General features: G+C 35.0%; 1 protein-coding gene across 1 annotated transcript in view; it reads left to right on the forward strand.

The window, feature by feature from the left end:
- The window catches only part of DENND2C (DENN domain containing 2C), a 77,239-nt gene that overhangs the window by 24,627 nt on the left and 30,854 nt on the right, over positions 1–21,758 (forward strand). Inside the window, exons 2-7 of the mRNA XM_011366738.2 lie at positions 11,141–12,154; positions 12,673–12,809; positions 13,239–13,351; positions 13,948–14,118; positions 17,264–17,360; positions 21,478–21,522. Coding sequence (XP_011365040.1) covers positions 11,334–12,154; positions 12,673–12,809; positions 13,239–13,351; positions 13,948–14,118; positions 17,264–17,360; positions 21,478–21,522 — 1,384 coding nt within the window. The 5' untranslated portion in view covers positions 11,141–11,333. The remainder of the gene's footprint in view (positions 1–11,140; positions 12,155–12,672; positions 12,810–13,238; positions 13,352–13,947; positions 14,119–17,263; positions 17,361–21,477; positions 21,523–21,758) is intronic.

A 21,758-nucleotide genomic window follows, 5' to 3' on the forward strand; every position in this document is an offset into this window, starting at 1 on the left:
GAAAGCAGCATTGCAGGAAGGTGTGAGAGGCACAAAGAAATTGTGCAGTCCCATGTATTTGTGTAGTGATGTCCTGTCAGAGTTAAATCCAAAGGTGAACCAAAAATATCTGAAACTGTAGCCAGGCTCTTTCCAGTTCAACTACTAACAAGATTAAAAAGGTAGTAGGTCAGGAGGTTAGAGGCTTGGCTAATCCCAGTTGAATTCCATGTAATAAATCCTGCCACCCAGCCTCAGCTCACCTGGATTGTAGGAGGAATCTGAATGATCAGCTCCTCAACCTAATTACCAGGTAAAAGAAAGGCTTGAAGTCTCAAAAATATATAAAGCAACACAAACAAAAAGTGTAAATGTATCTTTTTCTATACTGTTTTTTTATATACAATTTCAAGAATGTAATTAAAAATTACAAGACACTAGAACAGGAAAAATATGAATCATAATAAAGAGAACATATGGTCAATACAAAGAAACCCAAAGATGATCCAGTTATTGGAATTAGCCAAAAAGAACTTTAAGTTCTTGCAGTCTATAATATGTTATATAGTATGCAGGAAGAAATTAATGTCATGGGTGAAAAGATGGAGTATTTCAGAAGATAAATGGAAATGTTAAAAAAAAAAAAAAAGAACCTGATAGAATATTTGAAGCTGAACAATACATTATCTAAAATAAAAATTATTAGATGAGCGTAAAAGCAGATTGGACTCTGTTCTGTAGAAGAAATTATTAGCAATCTTGAAAAGAGGTCAATAGAATCTATCTAAACTGAAACAGAGAAAGGAATAAAAGGAGAAAAAAAGAGAAATGAACAGAGCAAGAGTAACTTGTGAGATAATATTAAGTGATATAACATATGTGTAATTAGAGTTCCAGAATGGGAGGAGAAAGAATGGGCAAGGGGAAAAAAATTGGATTTGATAGAAAAGATCAACTAGAATCTAAAAAGCCCTGGGACAGACCTCGGTTAAGATAAATATGAAGAAAACAACATTTAGGCTTATCATAGTCAAACTGCTGAAAAGCAAAGATGAAGAGTAACTCTTGAAGCAGCCAGAGAACAAGAGCCACATTATATTACAGGGGTACTAACGCAAGAATGGTTGCAAACTTTTCATTAGAAACTATGGAAACTGCAAGTCAAAGAATGATAACCTTGAAGAAAAATACTATCAACCTAGAATTCTACATCCAGAAAAATTATCCTCCAAAAACGAAGGTGAAATGAAGTTATTTTAGATTAATGAAAAAGAACATTTGTAGGCCACAGATCTGCACTACAAGAAACACTAAAGGAAATACACAGAGAGCAGTGATTAATCAGGATTTACAGATGAGAAAACAAACTCAGAAAGGTAAAGTGATTCTCCTAAGGTCACATAGCTACTAAGTTGCAGGCTTAGGACTTAAACTCCATTTCTTCTGATTTCTAGTCCAGTACCCTTTGTTTGGGGAACAGTAAAACACATTGAGTGGGAAAATCAAATGACTTTGGAGCAGTCACATTGAGGTCTGAATCTCAGCTCTACCAGCTGTTGGAACTGTAGACTATGGAGAAGGCCTCCAATCTCCATTTTTCAGATAGAGAATATGGCATAGAGAGATTACTACCTACTTCATATGGTTGAAAGAGGGATTGTAATGTTTGCTAAATGAGCTTACACATTGTAGACATAAAATAAGTATTAGTTCTCTTCTCTTTTTTCTACTATACTGCTTTGTTTTAAAAATCAATAGAGGATTTTTTTTTGAGGGGGTCATCTTTCCTGGAGATTTTTCTTTAGTCTTATCTTTTCTTGAAATAAGCCACTCTAATGACACCAATAGTGATTCCGTTTCCATGTGGCTCTGTTCCTTCTAGCGGCTGAGTAGTTGGAATCCTTTTGGCACCCATTTTCTTCAGATAAACAGCCATTCTAGCACTAAAGCTGAAACTGGCACTTGAGAAGTAGGCATCTACATCTTAAACTCCCTCTTTTCCCAAGACAAAAGAAGAGCTAGGAGCTTAAGGTAAATCTGCAATGAATAGTGTAGTATTCTTGGGGGATACTGAGGAAGAAATCTCAGATTATTTAGATGTTTAAGAATATGGTTGTATGACAACTTGTTTTAGATTTCCTGATCAAAATCTGTGGTTCAAAGAAAGGTGATACCAGTTCTACAGAATTTAGCTTGACTACAAAAAATGATTTTTGTTTAGAATAATTAATATCTTATCCAGCATATATTCACAGTCTCCAAAAAGTCCGAAATTCATGACACATATGGATTCGAAGCTTCCTTTGCACCCAAGCAGGAAGCCTAATGTGAAACTTGAATTGGAGATTAATGTCTGTCAAATTGTCCCATAGGCGAAATTCACTCTTAGTATATTCTTTAGTAATGTGTTTAGTAACACTATTTAATTAAATGATCATCCCTTCATTATTAAGGACACAGAAGACTAGTAGCACCTGCTCTTAGGGTCACTAACTTCACCAAAAGAGACCATTTGTTTTTAAATTTGGTGTTGGCAGTGTTGTCCCTTAAAATATTTAGATTTAGGAATTTAAATCCTGTTGGTGTTTTTCTTTTCCTTTTTCCCTGTGGGAAAGAATTAGAGAGCTAGTGGCTCTGGCAGAGGAAAAACAAGTTGAAATTAACTGTCAAGTTTTTAATAGTAGCTGTGATATAGAAGAAAACCTTGGGCTTTGTAAATTGGCAACCTAGGCAATTCATTTATCTTCTCTCAGCCTAAATTTGTATTTTTACCTGTAAAAATGTACACAGTAATATATATCAAGGTTCTTATTAAAGAGGAAAGGAGGTAGATTAACTGAAACTACTCTGTAAATGAAAACACTACACAAATTAATGTTGAGGTAAATGGTATGTTTTAAACCCTTTTTTAAAGTCAGGATGATTTTCTCATTTATGATAAGAACAAAAATGTATAGAATTTTCAGAGCGTACTTGATTATTTTACCTTTCATCATTTAAAAAATTAACTTTATTGAGATATAATTTCATACAATAAAATGCAGCCATTTTAATGGTATTGTCAATTAGTTTTGACAAATGTATGCACTTACGTAACTACCATCCCAATCAAGATCTATAACATTTTCATCACCCCAAAAGTTTCCTTATACTCCTTTGTGGTCAGTCCTCACTCCCCTGGCCCTGAGCGCCCACTGAATCTGCTTTCTTTCATTGTAGATTAGTTTTGCCTTTTCTTGAATTTCATATAAATGGATTCATACCATATATATTATTATCTTTGTTGCATAATGTTTTTGAGACATTCAAGTTATTGTGCATGTAATTAGTTTGTTCTTTTTTATTGCTGAGTAATATCCTCTTTTATGAAGCTATCACAATTTGGTTATGATTCACTCATTGGTAGCCTTTCATTTGTTTCTAGTTTGGGGCTATTATGAATAAAGCTTCTGTGAATATTCATGTAAAATCATTTATGTGAGCATATGTTTTCCTTTCACGAAGAATACCTTCGAGTGAAATTGCTACCACATATGGCAGTCAAATGTTAAATTTTATAAGAACTGCCAAACTTTCCCAAAGTAGTTGCACTATATTAACAACCAGCAGTGTTTGAGAGTTCCAAGTGCTCCAATACTTAATATTGTCATTCTTTTTAATTTTAGTCAATCTAGTGGGTATATAGTGGTATCTTGTGTTTTAATTTGCGTGTCTTTGATAACTAATCATAGTGTGCACCTTTTCAGGTACTTTATTGTACTTATTGACTACCCATAAAATCTTTTATAAAGTGTCTGTTCTTATCTGACACATTTTAATCGTGGTGTTTGACTTACTCAGTTTTAATAGTTCTTTATGTATTATGGACTTCAGTCCTTGTCAGATTTATGTGCTGTGAATATTTTCTCCCTTTCTGTGGAGATAATATTTTTTCCTTTCTTCTACTTGCTTTGGATTTAATTTACTTTTTTTTTTTCCTTCTTAAGGGAAAGCCTTGAATCATCGTTGGGTTTTTTTCCTTCAGCAATTAGGTGGAATAATGACACTTATATTTAACTACAGGGTACAGGTAGAAGAGTATAATATTGAAAAGAATAGTACATTTAATTCAGGATTGGAAGTAGGATAATTTAAACAAAAGTTAAGCTATAGTTTTTAATCTGGAGAGAATTTTAAAATAACTTAAGTGAGTAAAATGTGTTCCAATTTAAAACACCAAAAAGAAATGGTATTCTCATTTATTGTTTTTTAAATGTTTTTCTTTTTAAATATGTGTTTATTTCCAGATATTTTGGGATTTTCTGAATATCTTTTGGTTATTGATTTTTAATTCAGTTCCATTGTGGGTTAGATAGAGATCATTCTCAGATAGATTCCAATCCTTTTAAATTTACCAAGTCTTATTTCATGGCCCAGCTTTTGGTCTTTTGGTAAATATGCCATGTGTACTTGAAAAGAATATGTATTCTGTTAGTGTTGGGTGTAGTGTTCTAAAATATCACCTAGGTCAAGTTGATTGATAGTGGTATTCAAGTCTTTAATATATTTTCTTATTTTCTGTCTATTTTTCTATCCATTACTGAAGAAGAGTGATAAAATCATCACGAAAATTATGGATTTGTCCATTTGCCCTTTTAATTCTGACATTTTTTGGTTCTTCCATTTTGTAACTCTTTTATTAGGTCCACGAACATGTAAGATTGTTAGATCTTCTTGATGAATCGACTTTATTATCTATTCAAAATGTCCCTCTTTATTTCTGCTACTATTTCTTGCTCACAAATCTACTTTGTCTGATGCTAACATAGCCAATTCAGTGTTCTTATGGTAGTGTTCCCTTAAGTGTTTATCTCTGTAATAGATCTATGTCTTTATAGTCAAAGTGCAGTTATTATAGAAGCAATGAGTTAGGTCCTGCTTTTTTTAAATCGAGTTTGATCATCTTCGCCTTTTATTTAGAGCTTAGCCCATTTACACTTACCACAGTTATTGTTATGATCAAATTTAAGTGTACCATCTTACTATTTATTTTCTATTTTCCCATGCGATTTTTTGGTGGTGGTTCTTACGGTTCTTCCTCCTCTCCTCGCTACCCATTCTTTTCCTGCATGAAGTATATGTTTTAGAATTCCATTGAATCTTTTTTATTAACTTCTTGGATATTTCCCTTTTTTCTTTTAGTGGTTGCTTTAAAGTTTTCAACATACACTTTTAACCTATTGTCTTCAAATAATATACCACTTCCTATATAAAGTAAGAAACAGTACTACACTTCCATTTTTCTTTCCCTTCTTGTGCTTTTGTCTGAGATTTTACTTCCACTTTGTTATAAATTCTACAATACATTATTTTGTGTAGTTTAAACTGTCTTTAAAAGAGATTAATAATGAGAAAAATGTCTTTTTTACTTATCCATGTGTACATTTTTGGTTCTCATCATTCCTTTGTTTATATCCAGATTTCCATATGGTATTCTTTTACTTTAACTTGAATAAATTTCTTTGACATTTCTTATAGTGTAAGCAGAGCCAACTCCAATGGTATATGATCAGCGTAGTTGCACAGGGTCCCACACTCAGGTCTCCGTGGGATTTTATGCTCTGCAGTAGCCATCTTGAAATTCTGATAATTTTATCTTTGAATTTGTATGTTTAAAGTGAAGGTTGATTGAACAGTATAGTGAGAAAACCCTTAGCTGCCCTCTCCAGCCCCCTGGCACCGCTGGCTCTGCCTGGTTTTCCTTTCCCCAACCACACCCTGTGACCCCTGGTGTGTGAGGGTTGAGGTTGGGCGTGTACATCCCATGGTACCTTGAGGCAGGGCAGGACAGTGGTTATCCCGTCCCACTCTGGTAGCACCATGGTATATCTGGTGAACAGCCAGGCAGAGACCTTGGTTTCGTAGGGCCAAGCCTATTGCCCACCCAAGTCCAGATCGCAAGCTTGTTCGGTGCAGAGGTTTAAAGATCTGTGGGGTTTATCTGTCTACTATGAGTTGGGGAGGCAGGCCTATGAGATGGGGAGACACCTGGCTATACTTGCCCAGACCCTGCCTCAGGCAGAGCATGGCATGTTGATTTGGTGGCTGGCAGGAGGGGGATTCCAGCCACCATTAGGCCCTAGTTAGCATGCGCAGGCCCTACATCATGGGGCTGGGCCCCCAGGTTCTGCACTCACCCCAATAGTATCCTTAGGCTCGAGCATTCTCTTGGCTGATTCCATGCCTGAGGAGACCGTTTCTTCCTTCTGCCAAACTTCTTGAACCTGGCTGTGTTTGTGTCTTCTTGCCAGCTCAAGGTACCCTTTAAAACAAGCCACAGAATAGAAATTGTTTATTTTCAGTGATTCTGCATACAAGTTAAATGCTCTGATGTTTGCATTTAAAATGTCATTCATTGCACAGTATATAGAGGAATGAGAAAACACATGCTAATTTAAATTTTTAAATTTTGTTACTTAAAATAATATTAAATAGTAAGTAGAAAACACCATGGCAAGTTGAGAGACCAGATGAAAACACCATAGCAAGTTGAGAGACTTCAGATAAAAAGGAAAAGTGTCATAAAGCACTTTTCTTGCATTTTGAACAAGGGGTTTCACATTTTCACTGGAACCCAAAAATGATGTCATTGGCCCTGAGTGCAGGTTTGCTGTTGACAATTGTTGCAACTTTTGTTTAACTGAAAATGTCTTCATTTCACCTTGTTGAAGGATAGTTCTAGAATTCTAGATTCACAGTTTTTTTCCACCCCAGAACTTTAAAAGTTTTTTATTGTTTTCTGACTTACCTTGTTTTCTTATATGTAATATATTTTTTCCTTTGGCCACTTAAGAATTTTCTCTTTATCCCTGGTTTTTAGCAATTTGATTACGGTTTGCTTCAATAAGGTTTTCCTTGTGTTTATCCTTTTTGGTATTTGTTGAGCTTTTTGGATCTACTGGTTTAGAGTTTTTATCGAATTCAGAAAATTTTTCAGCTTTTTTTTTTGAAATATTTCTCTTCGGCCTCCCCATCCTCTTTACTTCTGGAATTCCCATTATATGGAAGGTTAACTGCTTTATATTGTCCCGGTGAGGCTGTCTTTTTTTGTTTTTTATTTAGCCTTTTCTTTTCCTTGAACTTCAGTCTTTGTTTTTGTTTTTGACAGTTTCTAATTGCTACTTACTCAACTTTATTGATCATTTCTTCTTCTGCTGTATCTGAAATCTGCTATTAACCCATTTGTGAATTTTTCATTTCAGAGAGGTTATTTTTCAGCTCCAGAAGTTCATTTTTTAAATATTTTACATGTCTATACTCATGTTCATGGTTTCCTTAAAGTTTATGAATGAATTTAAAATATCTTACTTGAAGTCCTCGTCTATCATTTTTGATTCTATTTCTGTTGACTGATTTTTCTCTTGATTGTACATTTCATTTTCAGGCTTCTTTGCATGTTTAGTGATTTTGATTGGATGCTGGGCATTGTAAATGTTACATTGCTAAGTTTCTAGATTTTGTTGTCTTCATGTAAAAATTATTGACTTTTGTTTTTGTGGGCACTTACATTTTTTATGAATCAACTTAATCCTTTTGAGGCTTTTTTAAAGCTTCGTTAGGGTTGCTCTAAAGTACCCTTCACTCTAGGGCTAGTTTAGTTTAGTCCAACTGGTAAGCCATCACCTTCCAGTGTCTCCACTCAGTTACTTGGGTGATCGACAAGGCCACTTCTCTGTAGATCATTGGAAGGTGAACATTTCCCAGACCTTCGTGAACTCTGGGTCTTAGTCATCTCACAGTTCCCCCATAGTTGTTCTTTCCCTATTGTTTTGTTCTTCAGCATCATGAAGCTTATCCATTAGCAGCTTAGTATTCAGCCCAAGACTCAAGTGGATCCTATGTGAATTTCTGGAGCTTTTTCTTTGTGTTGCTCCCTACTTTCTGATACTCTGCCCTAAAAGTTCCATTTGCTTCAGCCCTTCCAAACTCTGATCTCTTTATCCTTAACTAAGCAAGGTTACTTTTGCTTCCAGGGCAAAAGCTGGGCCATCATGGTGCCCCCTTGTTTTTCTTCTTTCAGAGATCACAGTCCTGTGCTGTTATCCAATACCGGAAAGCATTTATTTCATATATAAGTCCGGTTTTCTAGTTATTTATTTTGGAAAGTCAAGTCTAGTCCAATTACTCCATCGTGGCCAGTGGTGAGGGTCTTCCTGGTCCTTTTCATCCATTTCCTTTCTAAGTAAAGTAAAAATTCATGTGGCTTAAAATTAACCATTTAAAATGTACCCTTTGTCAGTTTTTAAATCAGCTTTTAAAATGTTCCAAGCTCTTCCTGTTTTGCCAGATGCTTATATTTAATCAGATAAAATATCTTAAAGAATTTGGAGTGAGAAATTCTCTTTCAATATTCTTTCCCAAAGAGAGTTTCACTTACCTAAATGGATTCACATTGGTTTCTTTTAATATGTTAAAAACATAGAACCCCATATATGATACATTATATTATAAATTACATTTTAAGCTGATAACTTTTAGTTGATGTATTTCTTAAATGAAAGTAAATACTCAGAAAAGCAATAAAAAATAAAAACAAAGGGACATGATTAAGAATCACCTCTTTGGGAACAAAGAATAGAAAAAGAAGTTTGATTAGTACGCTTTACTCCAAGCATTCTGTTTTATTATACTTTCAAAATCACACTTAATTTTTCACATTCTTCACAGTCTCGTTCCCTGAAGAACTGAATGACCGTTGCTATTTCCTCTGTTGAGATCATATTGCCCATTGTGGTTACTGTTTGCTCTACCTTCTTTGTTTTGTGAGTCCTGCTGAACTTCATTAGTCTTTAATAGTTGAAGAAGTCTTTGACTCATTTTGTGCTATTAAAAGGAAAAAACCAAACAATTTTAAAAATTGTTGAAGCTGTTGTATTTTTTCAGCCTGTATTTCACTTAGAACGGTTGAAGGGAAATTGATAAAGCAATTTCTAGGGACAAATATGTGAATATTTGGCTTTAGGGAGTTTTCATAAGATGACACTTGGAGAGACCTAGGACTTGAAAGCTGAGCCAGCCTGAAGGAGTCAGAATGTCCTCTGATAGTGGAAGTAAAGGCAAGAAACTCAAGAAGAGGTCAAAGCAAGAAAGAATATTGCAGACCAGTTGAGCCATGGGGGAGGAGATTCTGGGGTAGCAAAATGGCTCAATTTAAATTAGATTAAAGGGACAGTCAGATGTGAGATGCTTGTAAGGAAAAAAATGGAGGCAAACCTTGATTTGGTGAGTGAGTCTTATTTTTTGGACGGGACAGAATCACAACTTGTATGTAAGAATAGGTAAGTCTTACATTTTGAGTTAAGTTAATTTGGCATAAATTAGAACTGTGAAATCAGACATAAAGACATTCTCTCTACTATCAATACAGGCATGGATCTAGTTACAATGCATTGAAACTTTTTTGTTTTTGAAATAATTTGTCCATTTTTTGAAAGCTACAGTGTATTAATACACACATTTAGGAGCAAATAGCATTTATTGTTATACTATCTACCTGTGTCTTATGTTGCTATGCTACTCTGTTACCACTGAAATACCATCAATACACATTATTTATATTTGTGTGTGAATTTCAGAGATTAAGCCATTTGTTGCTAGTAATTTTCAAGTTAAGATTTTTTTTTAGCCCTAGCAATTTTCATCTTTTTCTTCTCAGTTCGACCCGTTCATACTTAAAACACATTATCTGGGAAGAGTGAGGAGAATTAACAAGGATTGCCAAAATCCTCCGCAAGGCTCCCAGGAGACAGAAAAATACTCCCCTCTTGTCTGTAGTGAAGAAAACCTGAGTCTCAAGGATACAGTAAAGTCTTTAGGAAGTCTCTGTAAATATCAGAGTCAAGGAAAGGATTTTCAGAGTTTTAATAATGAACAATAGCTGATTGGCTCTTCAAATTCTATGCATTAATCTTTTATGGAGTTCTGCACAACAGCTTTGATATTTTGAGGGTTTTTTTTTTTTTCACCCATGCGAGTTTAATTTCTTGAAGTCTTTTAGAATGATGTTCTTTGCATCAGACCCCCATCCAAGTTTATTTGCTGGCAAAGCTGGTTTTCCTGCAGACTTGTAGGAATGGTTTAAATGAAAGTTGATGGAAATCTTGATTAGCAGTTGCTCTGCCTAGAATAAATTTTGTGTGTGCACTGTGTGTGTGTATCAGTTTTGGTCAGCTACACTCACGGAGCTGGGCCAAGATATTTTCCTGCATGTTAATCAAGGCCACACAGACAAAGCTCAAGGAAGGATGACCACTGCCTCAGGAAGTTTTGAATCAGTTGCTATTTATAACCAGAATACAGTAGAAGTCGAGACCAGGTCTTCACTCAGTTCATAGGAAAAGTCCTCTGCCAAATTTTATATTTGAGGAAATAGTTTATGGACCTATATGAGTGAAGCCTCTATGTGAAAGGAAGGAATATGACAATGACTGTAAGTATTTTTGCTGATTTGGGTCAAGGGTGTGGTGACAGAGATGTGGAAAGTTCAGTCAGTGACATAATAGATTATTACATTCTAAAGCAGGTGATAGTTAATGGCACTTTGGATTCACTTTAGCATTGTGCGTATGGAATTCTGTGTTCCTAATAGTAACGTTGAAATACGGGTGCGTGATGGGCTAATATTATCTCTCGACATAGGGCAGGAGGAGGAGAATTGCTATTGGTGTGTTTCTAGACTAACTGGTTCTTCCCCTGGATCTATACATAAACCTTTTGATTATATGAGATATATTTCTGTACATGTGTGCTTGTTATAATAGTCTATTGATCCTTGTTTCTTTAAAAGGTTTCATAAAGAATTGATTTATTATAAAGTAATATTGTATACTACTATATGTAATCTCTTATAAAACCTCATTCTACCTAACTTCAGGAAATTAAATATGGTAGAACATAAAAGCTGACAATTTGAGGAATACCACAAGTAATATTTTCTTTGTATCAGTATATCACCATCTTAGGATCGCCTTTGTGGAGCCGAATTACTTAATGGCTGATAGGTACATTTTTTTACACGTGCAGTGTAAATGAATTATTTAGGGATAGGTGGGCAATGTTTTAGTAAAGTTTAAATTAGAAGATTATAAAACCGTGTTAACATGTTCTCGTCTTGTTTTAATAGGATTATTCAAGATAAAGTTGCAGCCATTTTCAAGAAGGATCAATAATCAGAATTTTTCTTTTTACAAAGAGATTTCCGAGTCAAAGATGAAAAGAAAATGCTGGAATTATTTGGATTCTAACTGACAGGATAAAGAACACGGTATTTCACAGTTACTTGTAATGGGACCTTGGTAAAATTCATCACTCTTGTTATGCACCCAACTGGGAACATGGATGTTGGTTTTTCCCGTTCTACTGTTCAGACACTATCAAGGAGCCACTGCAAAAACATCAAACAAAAAATTTCTCAGTGGGAAGGAAGAACTAATGGTATATCTAATCCAGATAAGTGGCACTCGAAGGAGTTTGGAGTGAAATATAATAATTGTCATCAGGAGATTCTGAAGAACAATCCTGTTTCTGAGGGAAAGAGCAAAAAGTTGAATGGAACCAACTCTCAAAACGTCGGTCTAGATATTAATGACGATGCCAAAAGCCATGACCAGAGTGAGGATGAAAATGAGAAACGTGAATATGATGATACACGTTTCTTTAAAAATGAATCAGAATCCAATTGGGTATGTTCTCGGGTCAAACAAATTGAAAGCTGGAAAGAAGTCGTTTTGGATCCAGAGACTGCATTACCTCTAGGAAATTTCTATACCTCACCAATACTGTGGAAGAAAATAGAAGCACTTCCTCCTGACAAAGTCTTGAATTTGGCTTTAGAACGATGTGACTCTTCAGAAAAAGAACTGAATTTCAGAGTTCTGGATAGTTCTTATGGAATAACCAAGAGCTTAGAAAATATTTACTCTGAACCTGAGGGACAAGAATGTGGACTTTCTATAAATCCTTTGCCAAAACCTCGTAGGACATTCAGATATTTATCTGAATCTGGTGTGCCGTATAAAGAAAGAAACTGTGACAGAAAATACTGTGAAAATAATTCTTGTGCAGAGTCGTCTTTGGCCTCCTCTCGGGAACCTGAATCAAAGAAATATGGCGGGAAAATCAGAGGGAGGTCTAAAAGGTATGTTTTAATTTGATAGGTGTCATGATTAGTAAGTATTTTCCTTATAGAACTCTTGAGCAACTTTTTCTTTTTCAAGCCAATTTTCATTTCCCTGCATGGGTTACAGCCCTAATTTGATCATACGAATGTTGTAACCCAAGGGGAAAATATGTACAAAAGGAAATGGTGGAAGTATGGGTAATATCCAAGGCGATCTACTGACATCACAGCATCAGAAAACTTTCACTTTCTGTCTTTATGAATGTGTAGGGAAGTCTTCTTCTTCTTCATTTAGAGCATGCTGACCTTAGCCTCCTTTTTCTTTTAATTTAAGAAAGGTGCCCAGTGAAGAACGTGAATGTAAATTGGCTAAACGCCTTCAATTTTCTCATGGTGCGTATAGGACATCAGCCTGATTTATTACTCTTGTGTATCTGATAAAGCACCTTTGTAATTTTGTGCACAAATCCTTATCATTTTAATGTAAAGACTAGTATTTGAAAAGATACAATTTTAAATATATCTCTTTTCATAAGGAAATCCTTTGAATTTGAAGACATTCAGCACTTTCGAAATCGGAACACAGAGAAAATGCACGAAGAACTTGGAAGAAATTCTGGCTCAGCACTTTATTACACACAGTCTCAGGACAATATCTATGAAGATATCCTATGTAGGTATCCACAGACTTTGCGATTAAATTGAATGAGTATGAACTTGGTGGAGCCCTTAGCTATAGGATGGTTTGTTCTTTCACAATCAAGCCTATCTTGCTCTAGATTTTTCTTTTTAGTATGGAAACCTTTGTCATATAATTTTGTTTATTCTTTAATGGATTTTACAACTAGTTTAGTGGACTGCTCAGTTCAGAAGTGGATGTTTATAGTGTAATATTTCGAGAATTCTTTTAGCTTGGTTGGATGCCTGAGTGGTTTACGAGCTTAAAGTGCCATTGATTTTGAGACCCACATCCCCTACGGCAATGTGGAATAGAAAGCTGAACGTATTTAGTCAGTTTTTAAAATTTCTTTTCCTAGCTGTAGTCACTTTGTTTCCATTCAGTTATGTTCCTCTAAACTTATTTTTTCCATTATTTTTCAAGATCCCACCAAAGAAAATCCATATGAAGATATTCCAGTGCAGTCTTTCCCCATGTGGAGATCCCCTTCAGCATGGAAGCTACCGCCCCCTAAAAGTGCTTTCAGAGCACCCAAGGTAGAACCAGAGAATTAATATAAGAAAACATTAAATCTTGTTTATAACTCCTACAAAAAGGTCAAAATGGTTTAACGAGGGCCAAAAGTAAGAGGCACCGAAGTATGGGGTCTTATTGTTGGTGGTGGCAGTTTTCTGTTCTTTTTTTTGCAGGGGTGGGGTCAGCACACAGCCATTTGTTTTCTTTGAGTTGGGGGGATTGTTTGTTTTTTTAGTACTTCCAAAAAATTGAATATGAACATCTTCAGACAGGCCGTGAACTTTTTGCCTCACTGTAGTTACCACGACTCCCTGTTAGTCTCACATCAGCCTGTGGCCGAAGTTTCCTGTCTGATCCCTGAAAACATTCACTACCCCTGCAAGCTAAGGCTGCCTTGAGTTCACGAGGTTCTCTGAACCGTTGTTTTTTGGAAATTCGATTGCATTGTAGGAGAATTTTGGATTAGAACCTTGAGAAACTTCTTTCCAAATGGTGAAAAGGAAATTACGGTGTCCTCACGTGAGATGATTTTAAAGGAAAGATAAATATTCTTTGACTTTGAGAACACAGGCGTTTACCAGACGACCTTACCCTTACCATACACCTTCTGTTTTAGCTTCCTCCCAAACCTCACTTCCTCAACCGGAAGACGATGGAACTGAAGAACTCACAAGCTTACTTACGGGCAAAGCTCACTAAAGACACCACTTTGCCCGTCACTTTAACTGAGTGGAAGCTTTTCCGAGCTGGAGAAGTTGCGAACAGGAAAAGGAAAAATCTTCCAAGGGTAAGGACTCCAGTGCTTTCGTTCTTTGACTTTCATTTCAACATTTTCATAAATGAGAATAAATAAGCTTTAGACTGATATGAATAATAGGTTAGAACTGACCTACTGGAATTAGAAGATTTGGAAAACCTTAGCTTAAGTTTTAGCTCATGCAAGAAAAATGTATGAATGGCTTTTGCCAAATTTTTTTTTATGGATTTAGAAAATCGATTTTAAATGGAAGGCTTCACTTCAGGTACCTTAGTTCTCATTACAATCATCTGCCTATTTCAAGGAAGTACTAGAATGTCATACGTAAGGACATTTTATTAAGCCGGCTTCAGTGTTCTCACTCATTTGTATAATTGCCAAAGTGAATTCAGTTTTGTGTATGTGTTTTCAGATTTTCAGTAATGACAAAGTATATGCCATCGATTTGGGGCAAATATTTCCATTCAGAGGAAGGAAGAAAGAAATTTGACTACTACTTGGGAATAGAAATTTGTAGTAATTATACTAAATAAATGATTTCTCAAGGGAGAAAAGGGAATAAGTCTGTAAATCATCTTGACTAGAGCAGTTGGACCAAAATGAAGAAATTGGGATAATTTGTAGACATATATATATTTTTAGGAGAAACACTTAAGAAATTAGATGAAAATATTTTAAAACCCTTTATGTTACTTTGTTCTTCTGTAATTCAGAATGTTTTCAGGATTACTATGAAGAAATGAACAAATCCGATCATTTAAATTTGTAGTCTATACTATAATAAATAGTATTCCTTTCCTTAATCCCATCTGAATTAGCTACATGTATTGATTTAGCACAGTTTTTCTACACGATTTTAACATTAAACAGAAGTCACAGCTGTTTCTTGGTTTAGTAACTGCTGATTGGTTCCTTGGGAAATATCCTGTTCCACAATTACTTTAATTTTTCTGATCTATTTCCTTCCCCTCCCTCTTTAATACGTGAAGAGTTAAAGACACAGTTGCTAAAAAGTACTAAACTGATCTCTCTCAGTTAAAAAGAAAACTTTTAGCTGCTTATTCTTCTGTGTGTGGCGAAGAAGAGTTAACAATCAGAGGTTTCAAGAATTGCCAGGCCTCCTGCAGTAGTTCTGTCCTGGCACAGCAAAGCAGCCTCCCTCACAGCCCAGAAATAACAGATCATGTGTTCCTGGGGGCAAGAGCAAAACACGAAAGGGATCACATGTAAGATGTGATTCTTGGAATGGCATTAACAAATATTTAGGAGTTATGGATCGTAGAGTTTAATGAGACCTAAGGAGATTTGCAGTGCTTTCGATTTCATGCCTTAGTGTTTTATGCACTGCTGATCCCCTGAGTGCTTGAAGCTTGTTCTCTTTCTGCTTATAGGTGATATGGTCCAACTTTTCCTTTTCTGGTATTTTCCCAAAGGTTCTTTTTTAAGAAATGTGGGTTGGGGGAGGATGGTGATGGTGATGAGCTCTTGATTGTCAGGCAGGAGCAGACTTAGCATTTCTACCTGCGACCCTCCTTGGAATCAATTCTTTTAGGATGTTCCATTCGCAATGCAAATTTTGGCTTTAGAATATCTTCAAGAGCAACATTCCATCAGGAAAGCAGTTCTCATCATTTCCTCTTTGATGACCAGAGCTACCCCTGAAAGAGAAACTGGTTTCATAGTTTGAAAAGCACTGATCTTCTCCATACGCCTCTCCCCCACCCTTCCTTTCTTTCCCTACTGTGGAAGCCCATGTGGAATTGTTTGCTAGAGCAGATTTCCTAATGTATTCTGTAGTCCATGTCAAGTATGCACAGCAGCGTGGTTTCTGTCATTTCCAAGGATGTTCTACAGTATTGCTCCCACCTAGAAGATAAGTGCAGGCTCCTCTTCCTAGCTCAGGACCAAATTTAAATTTTATCACTTAACCTTATATTTCTAGAACAGATAGTTCCCTTTCCTTTATAATATTTGAGTATCCTTTTCAAAGGCACATTAATAATTATACTACTTGTGTGTCATTATGTACCCAAAATACATGTTCAGTCTCATGCATCTTTCCTATAGCCCCTAACAATACCTTTTTATGTTGGATTCTCTTATTTGTTTTTTTAATAATGCTGATATTTAAGAACTTAGTTTTTCACTTGAATGGCAGCTACAAAAAAAAAAATCTTTAAAAGAAAAACTCATCCAAAAATGTGGGAATAATCTGCATATTGAAAGCACATGTTTCTCACAAGTTATTTTTCTTGCGCTGGACTGATTCACTGCCTATGGATTGCCAGGACTGCCAGAGGAACAAGCACAAAAGAAAAAACAAGAGCATTGTTCTCAAGGAACTTTTTTTGGTTATCATCTTATATAATGTCCCTAACAGTTGTAATTCTGGGCATTTAAATATGTTAAACCAGGATTGCTAGGGAAAAGCTCGGAATTTTAAGAAAGAGAAAAACATCCCTGGAAAAAAACTAATCAGTTCTTCCTTTTAAAAGTGTCCGTTGATTAGTTTTAATTCTTTCCTTTTTTTAAGCCCAGTCTGTGTCTATGTCTGTCTTTGTCTCTCTTTCACACATACCTCCCAGAAGCAAAGAAATAATTCTAATGAATAATGTTTATTAAATGGAGTATAGTTTTTGAACTTGAGCATATTTGACAGTCTCCTGTTTTAATGACATGTTTCTAAAATAAATGATAATACAGAGTACTCCCTTTGACAAAAACTTTCTAAGCATGATTATCCTCTCTTTGCTAAAAATTCCTGGAAGCAAAAATAACTGAGCCTCACCCTGCCTTCCAAGTGAATAAGTATTCCACTTCCTATTCTGGGCAAGCAAAAACTTGAGTCCAACAGTAGAGGCTTGGTCACCATATGGAGTGCAGCAGCCAGATTTCCTGCATGTTGTGACAGGGGATAACAAGGAAAGAGCCTGTGCTGAGTTCCTCTGGAAAGGAAATATCCTTTCCTATTTCTTTTACCCATGTTATATGGACTTTGTGTTAGAACAAAATATCATCTTTCTAAAAATCCTTTTAGATTCCAGATTGAGAAGTGTAACTTTTTATTTACAAAATGGACCTTTTTCTGAATGAGAATCACTAATAAGTTAATATCACCAAGCTGCAAAACTTGTTGGTGTTGGTTTTAACTTGTACTTTTCTGGTCTTTTTTCAGCTTGTGTTGAAAATAGATGACATATTTGAGTCAAAGAGAGGGAAGAAGAGAGTAAAGTTACACCCTTACAATGGAAAAGACGTACCTCCCTTGAAAGGTAAAAATTGTTCCAGCTACCCATAGCTTTCAGCATATGAGGGGAAAATAATTATATAACTTAATGTTTGGTATGATTTATAATTTTTGGTTTACTTTCTGTCTATCCCAATTTAATATAAAACTTTTTTTAGGATAAGGGACTATTTCTTATTCTTCTTCAAATCCCTTTTATTTGGTTCTGTACCAAGTAATAACCATTGGATGACTAAGTAAATAAATTAAAAAATAATTATAAACCAATGAGTTAATTTCCATAGGTATTATTTTATAGTCCTACTTTGATTTATAGTCACTTTCCACTATAGACTCAGTGGAGAAATGAAAACATTAGGTATTTATAGATTGAAGGTAGGTAGTACTTACCATGTCATCTAATAAGTTCAGTAGTTTTATCCTTCAGATGGCTAGATAAAACTTACGTTGTCTTAATTAAAAAACGTTCAACATCTGTAGCGAATTTTAGAATTTTCTGAAAAACTCATGCAAGATTCTTAATGTGGTTGTCTGGCAAAGGATATGTAGAATTTACGAGTTTTTGTCTATGAGATTCATAAATGAGAAACAACAGCCCAGTCATACCAGAAAAGAATTGTTTCATATTTTTGCAGACTTTCAAACACAGAAACTTCTTAAGTTCCCCGGAAAAGCTATTCTATATTCTAACAATTATTATGTGAAAATAAAATTCTTCGTGCTATAATTCAAGACTCTTTCTCCTTACTCTGGGATAATAAAAGTCAACTGGTTACCATTTTAAATGTATTTATATTTTCAAAAGGAATTATTAAAACACATTTCAGTCTTCTGCAGAAATACTTTTGATTATTGTTAATAATAGGTACCATTTACTGAGTGAAGTAATAGTTTCTTAACGCACTTAATCTCATGTATAACATACAACTACATTAGGAGGTGGGGACCGTCCTAATTTTACAGATGAAAAAGCTGAGCCAGAGAGGCAGTGTTGATTTGAATCAAGGAACATGGAACCACAAAGTCTTATCCTTTTCTGTCCTGAACAGTTACTCTCAATTCTTCTCACGAACCTTGATTTTTAGCAGTTTAACTATCTCCTCTCCATATCTTCACTGAGAATATGACCAAAGGCTTTTAATTTGTATTATTCAGAACTAGATACAGAAGATAAAAACCGATGCCAGACATTATGCTAGAGCCTTTCAGACACATTGTCATTAATTTTCTAAATAACCCTATGTGGCATTAATTTCAGTGTTTTATAGATAAGGACATAAATTATAAATTGCAAATTATATACAATATCAAGACACTGGGGCCATGACAGATTCTTAGAGAACATTATCATTTTCCCAGATTAACAGCATTCTATTGATAATTCTACTCTCCAGATATGCCACTGTAAGTAGGTCATTTGTATACTGTATGCCTTAAAGTTTAGGAACATTTTAGGAAATTTGGCTCTTAGATAAGTTTTTGAAAAACCCTCATTTTTTTTTGTACTATGTCGTTATTGAAAAAAAAAAACAACATTAACAGCTAACTTCTAGCGCATGCATGCACACACAAACAGTCCCTAAATTGTAACTCTTTCCTACAAGTTATTTCTCCTTTTGCATGGCTCAAAGGAAATATGCATTTACCCAGTTTCTGTGACCAACTCCTCCAGTAAACCAGAGGAATTTCTCTCATGCATGAGGATCTCCCAGCTCCATAGTTACTGTTCTCAGATTTTTGTTTTCCTCTTCAAGCTTTTGTCTGTATGTCAACGATGCCTAGTAGAACCAGATAATTATGTTTACCTACTGTCAGTACACGCTAAGCCTTACTGAATCTATTCCAACCTAAACATTGCTTAAGATTCAGTTATCAGGTGTTAAAGAATGATTTATTACCATTCTTCTATTCTGTTGTTATAATTTTGTGTTGAAGTCATGTATGAAAAAGGAACAACCTAGTACTTCTTTTACCCCAACAGATTCTCAGTAGATTTTCCTTTTGGCTAATAAACCCCTTAACCTTCATTCAGTGTCTCAGAATGCAGATCATCAAAACCCATAGATGTGAATATATTAAAACCACTGAAATGATCTTTTATAAGGTCTTTCCCGGTTATATTACCTTTCCTCCCTTCCCCTTCCTTTTCTTTCTTTCCAGATACCTTATAGGTTCCTAAGAGGTGCCTGGTGCTAAAGATAAAAATAGGACTCAATAGAGCTCACAGCATCTGCTCCTTCATACTGAACAATATTTTATAGCCCCAGTATACTTTTCATCATGGTGGTTAATTTGAAGTTATACATTTAGAGTACACAATATTTAAACAGCTACTTTTTCTGTAACATCTCTTATGTACCTTTTCCACCTATCTTATGAAGAAGCAGTGTTTTTAATGCTCTGTTATTCCTTATTATAAAATTAAAATGAGCTCAGCAAGAAATTATAATAATATAAGATAAAATGAAAATCAAGAGTTCCCCAAACCTCCTACTACTCCAGAAAATTTTATACACTCTCTAACATTTTTTTCTACCCAAATAGTTTTATACCATTCAGAATTTGTATGTCTTGCTTTAAAAAAAAAAATGTAATATATGTTGGAGCTCTTCCAGTATCAACACAGAAAGATCCACATAGCTGTACTGTATTTCTTTGTAGAGAAGTAAAAGAATTTTATTTAGTAGGCAGACATCTTGGATGTTTCTAATCTGGTATTTAACCTGTGCATATTAAGTTCTCTGTATATACATACTTCTTACTCTTCAAACAGTGCGGCAAGATACATCTTTTGGCTTATATTTTTATATATTGGTAAGAGTACATCTGTGGAATAAGTTTCTAGTGGGGAACTTAATTAAGGACTATATGCATTTAAAATTTTTATAGCTGCTGCCAAGTTGTCCCACAAATAGGCTGATCATAACACTTTGTTTCTATGAACAGCATTTGAAAATGACTTTTCCTCATAATCTTTACTGATACTGCGTTTTATTAAAGTTTTTTATTTTTCGTCAATATCATGGTAGGAAATTTTATCTTGTTATTTTAATTTACATTTCTTTAATTATCAGTTTGACAATTATCATGTTTATCAGCAGTTACAAATCTTTTCTATGGATTATCTATTCCTTCCCTTTATTCATTTTTCTGTTGCACTATATTTTCTCTTATTTATTTGTAACAGTTATTTGAATGTTAAGAAACTTAGCCTTGTGTCTGCAGTGTGTATTACAAATACTTTCCCAGTTTATCGTTCGTTTACCTTTTGAAGTTACTAATGATCTTTATTAGATAGAAATTTTACATTGTTATATAATCCAATCTGTATACATTTTTCATTTATGCTTCCTAGGCCTTGTTTTTCCTGGTACCTTAAAATTTTTCCCTTTACAGTTTTAAATTTTGCTTTGACTTTAACTTTTTAGACTTAATCTAGAAATTTTTCATTCAGTTGTTCATATTTTATTCTGTTTTGTTTGTAAATTGGCCATGTCTAGCATTGTGGTCCAAAACACTCCCTTGTAAAAGCGTAGTCCTTTATCTTCAAGACACTTAAAATCTGTTTGAGGAAAATAAAAGCAGTTCAAAGCAGTCGGAGTACTATAAGAATTCAGAGTAAAGGAGAGTTCAAGTTGGCCCTGAGGTAGTTTAGCGGTATCACAGAAGAGTTAGAATGTTACTTCATACACTTATCTGGTAATCTGTTTTAGCCCCACATTTTCCCAATATTCTAAATTTAGATTGTGTCCCATGGTGAGATTTTTGTTTAGCCACGTTGGTATTCTACCCTTGATACCTTATTCAGGAACTTAAGACAAGGATATGAATGTAGAAATAGAATCCACTCTAAACTAGACTTTTAAAAAGTAGTCCGAACTACTGTTAATTTCTAGAATTAGGGATGAGAGGAGAGCTGAAGAAGGAGATAAGGTATGAGAAGAAGACGGAATAGTTTCTTCTCTGAGCTTTCATTTCTTTTGTGACTGCCCTGCCCTGATATAACTACGTGATTTGGAGAAAGGCTCAGCATTCTTATTATTCTTTACTCCAAGTCCCCAGGTCTGTGGAGATTTTCTGTTGTTCTCATCGTCATGTGCTTCTACTGTTGGAAAATACAAATAGAAACTCTCTCTTTTCAGGTGAAACCAGTGGTAACGAAAGTGATGGCGAGTATCTGCCAAAGAGTGAGTGAGTCAATGGGCTGCTCCCTTCCTCGTGATGATCATGGTTATAGGTGGAGTGGCATCCTCCTTTTGTGATTAAGCATGTTTTTCCCACACAAAGTTTCATTTTGTGGATGATTTCTTCACTCTAAGAAACCTGTCGAGATTTAAGGAACTAAACAGTATACTGTCAGACGTTTGACAGTATTAAAAATTTCCCATGGCAGAGTGAGGCAAACTAGTATGGTTCTTAAGAT

Source organism: Pteropus vampyrus, unplaced genomic scaffold (assembly GCF_000151845.1).
Source record: "Pteropus vampyrus isolate Shadow unplaced genomic scaffold, Pvam_2.0 Scaffold6, whole genome shotgun sequence".
NCBI lineage: Eukaryota > Metazoa > Chordata > Mammalia > Chiroptera > Pteropodidae > Pteropus > Pteropus vampyrus.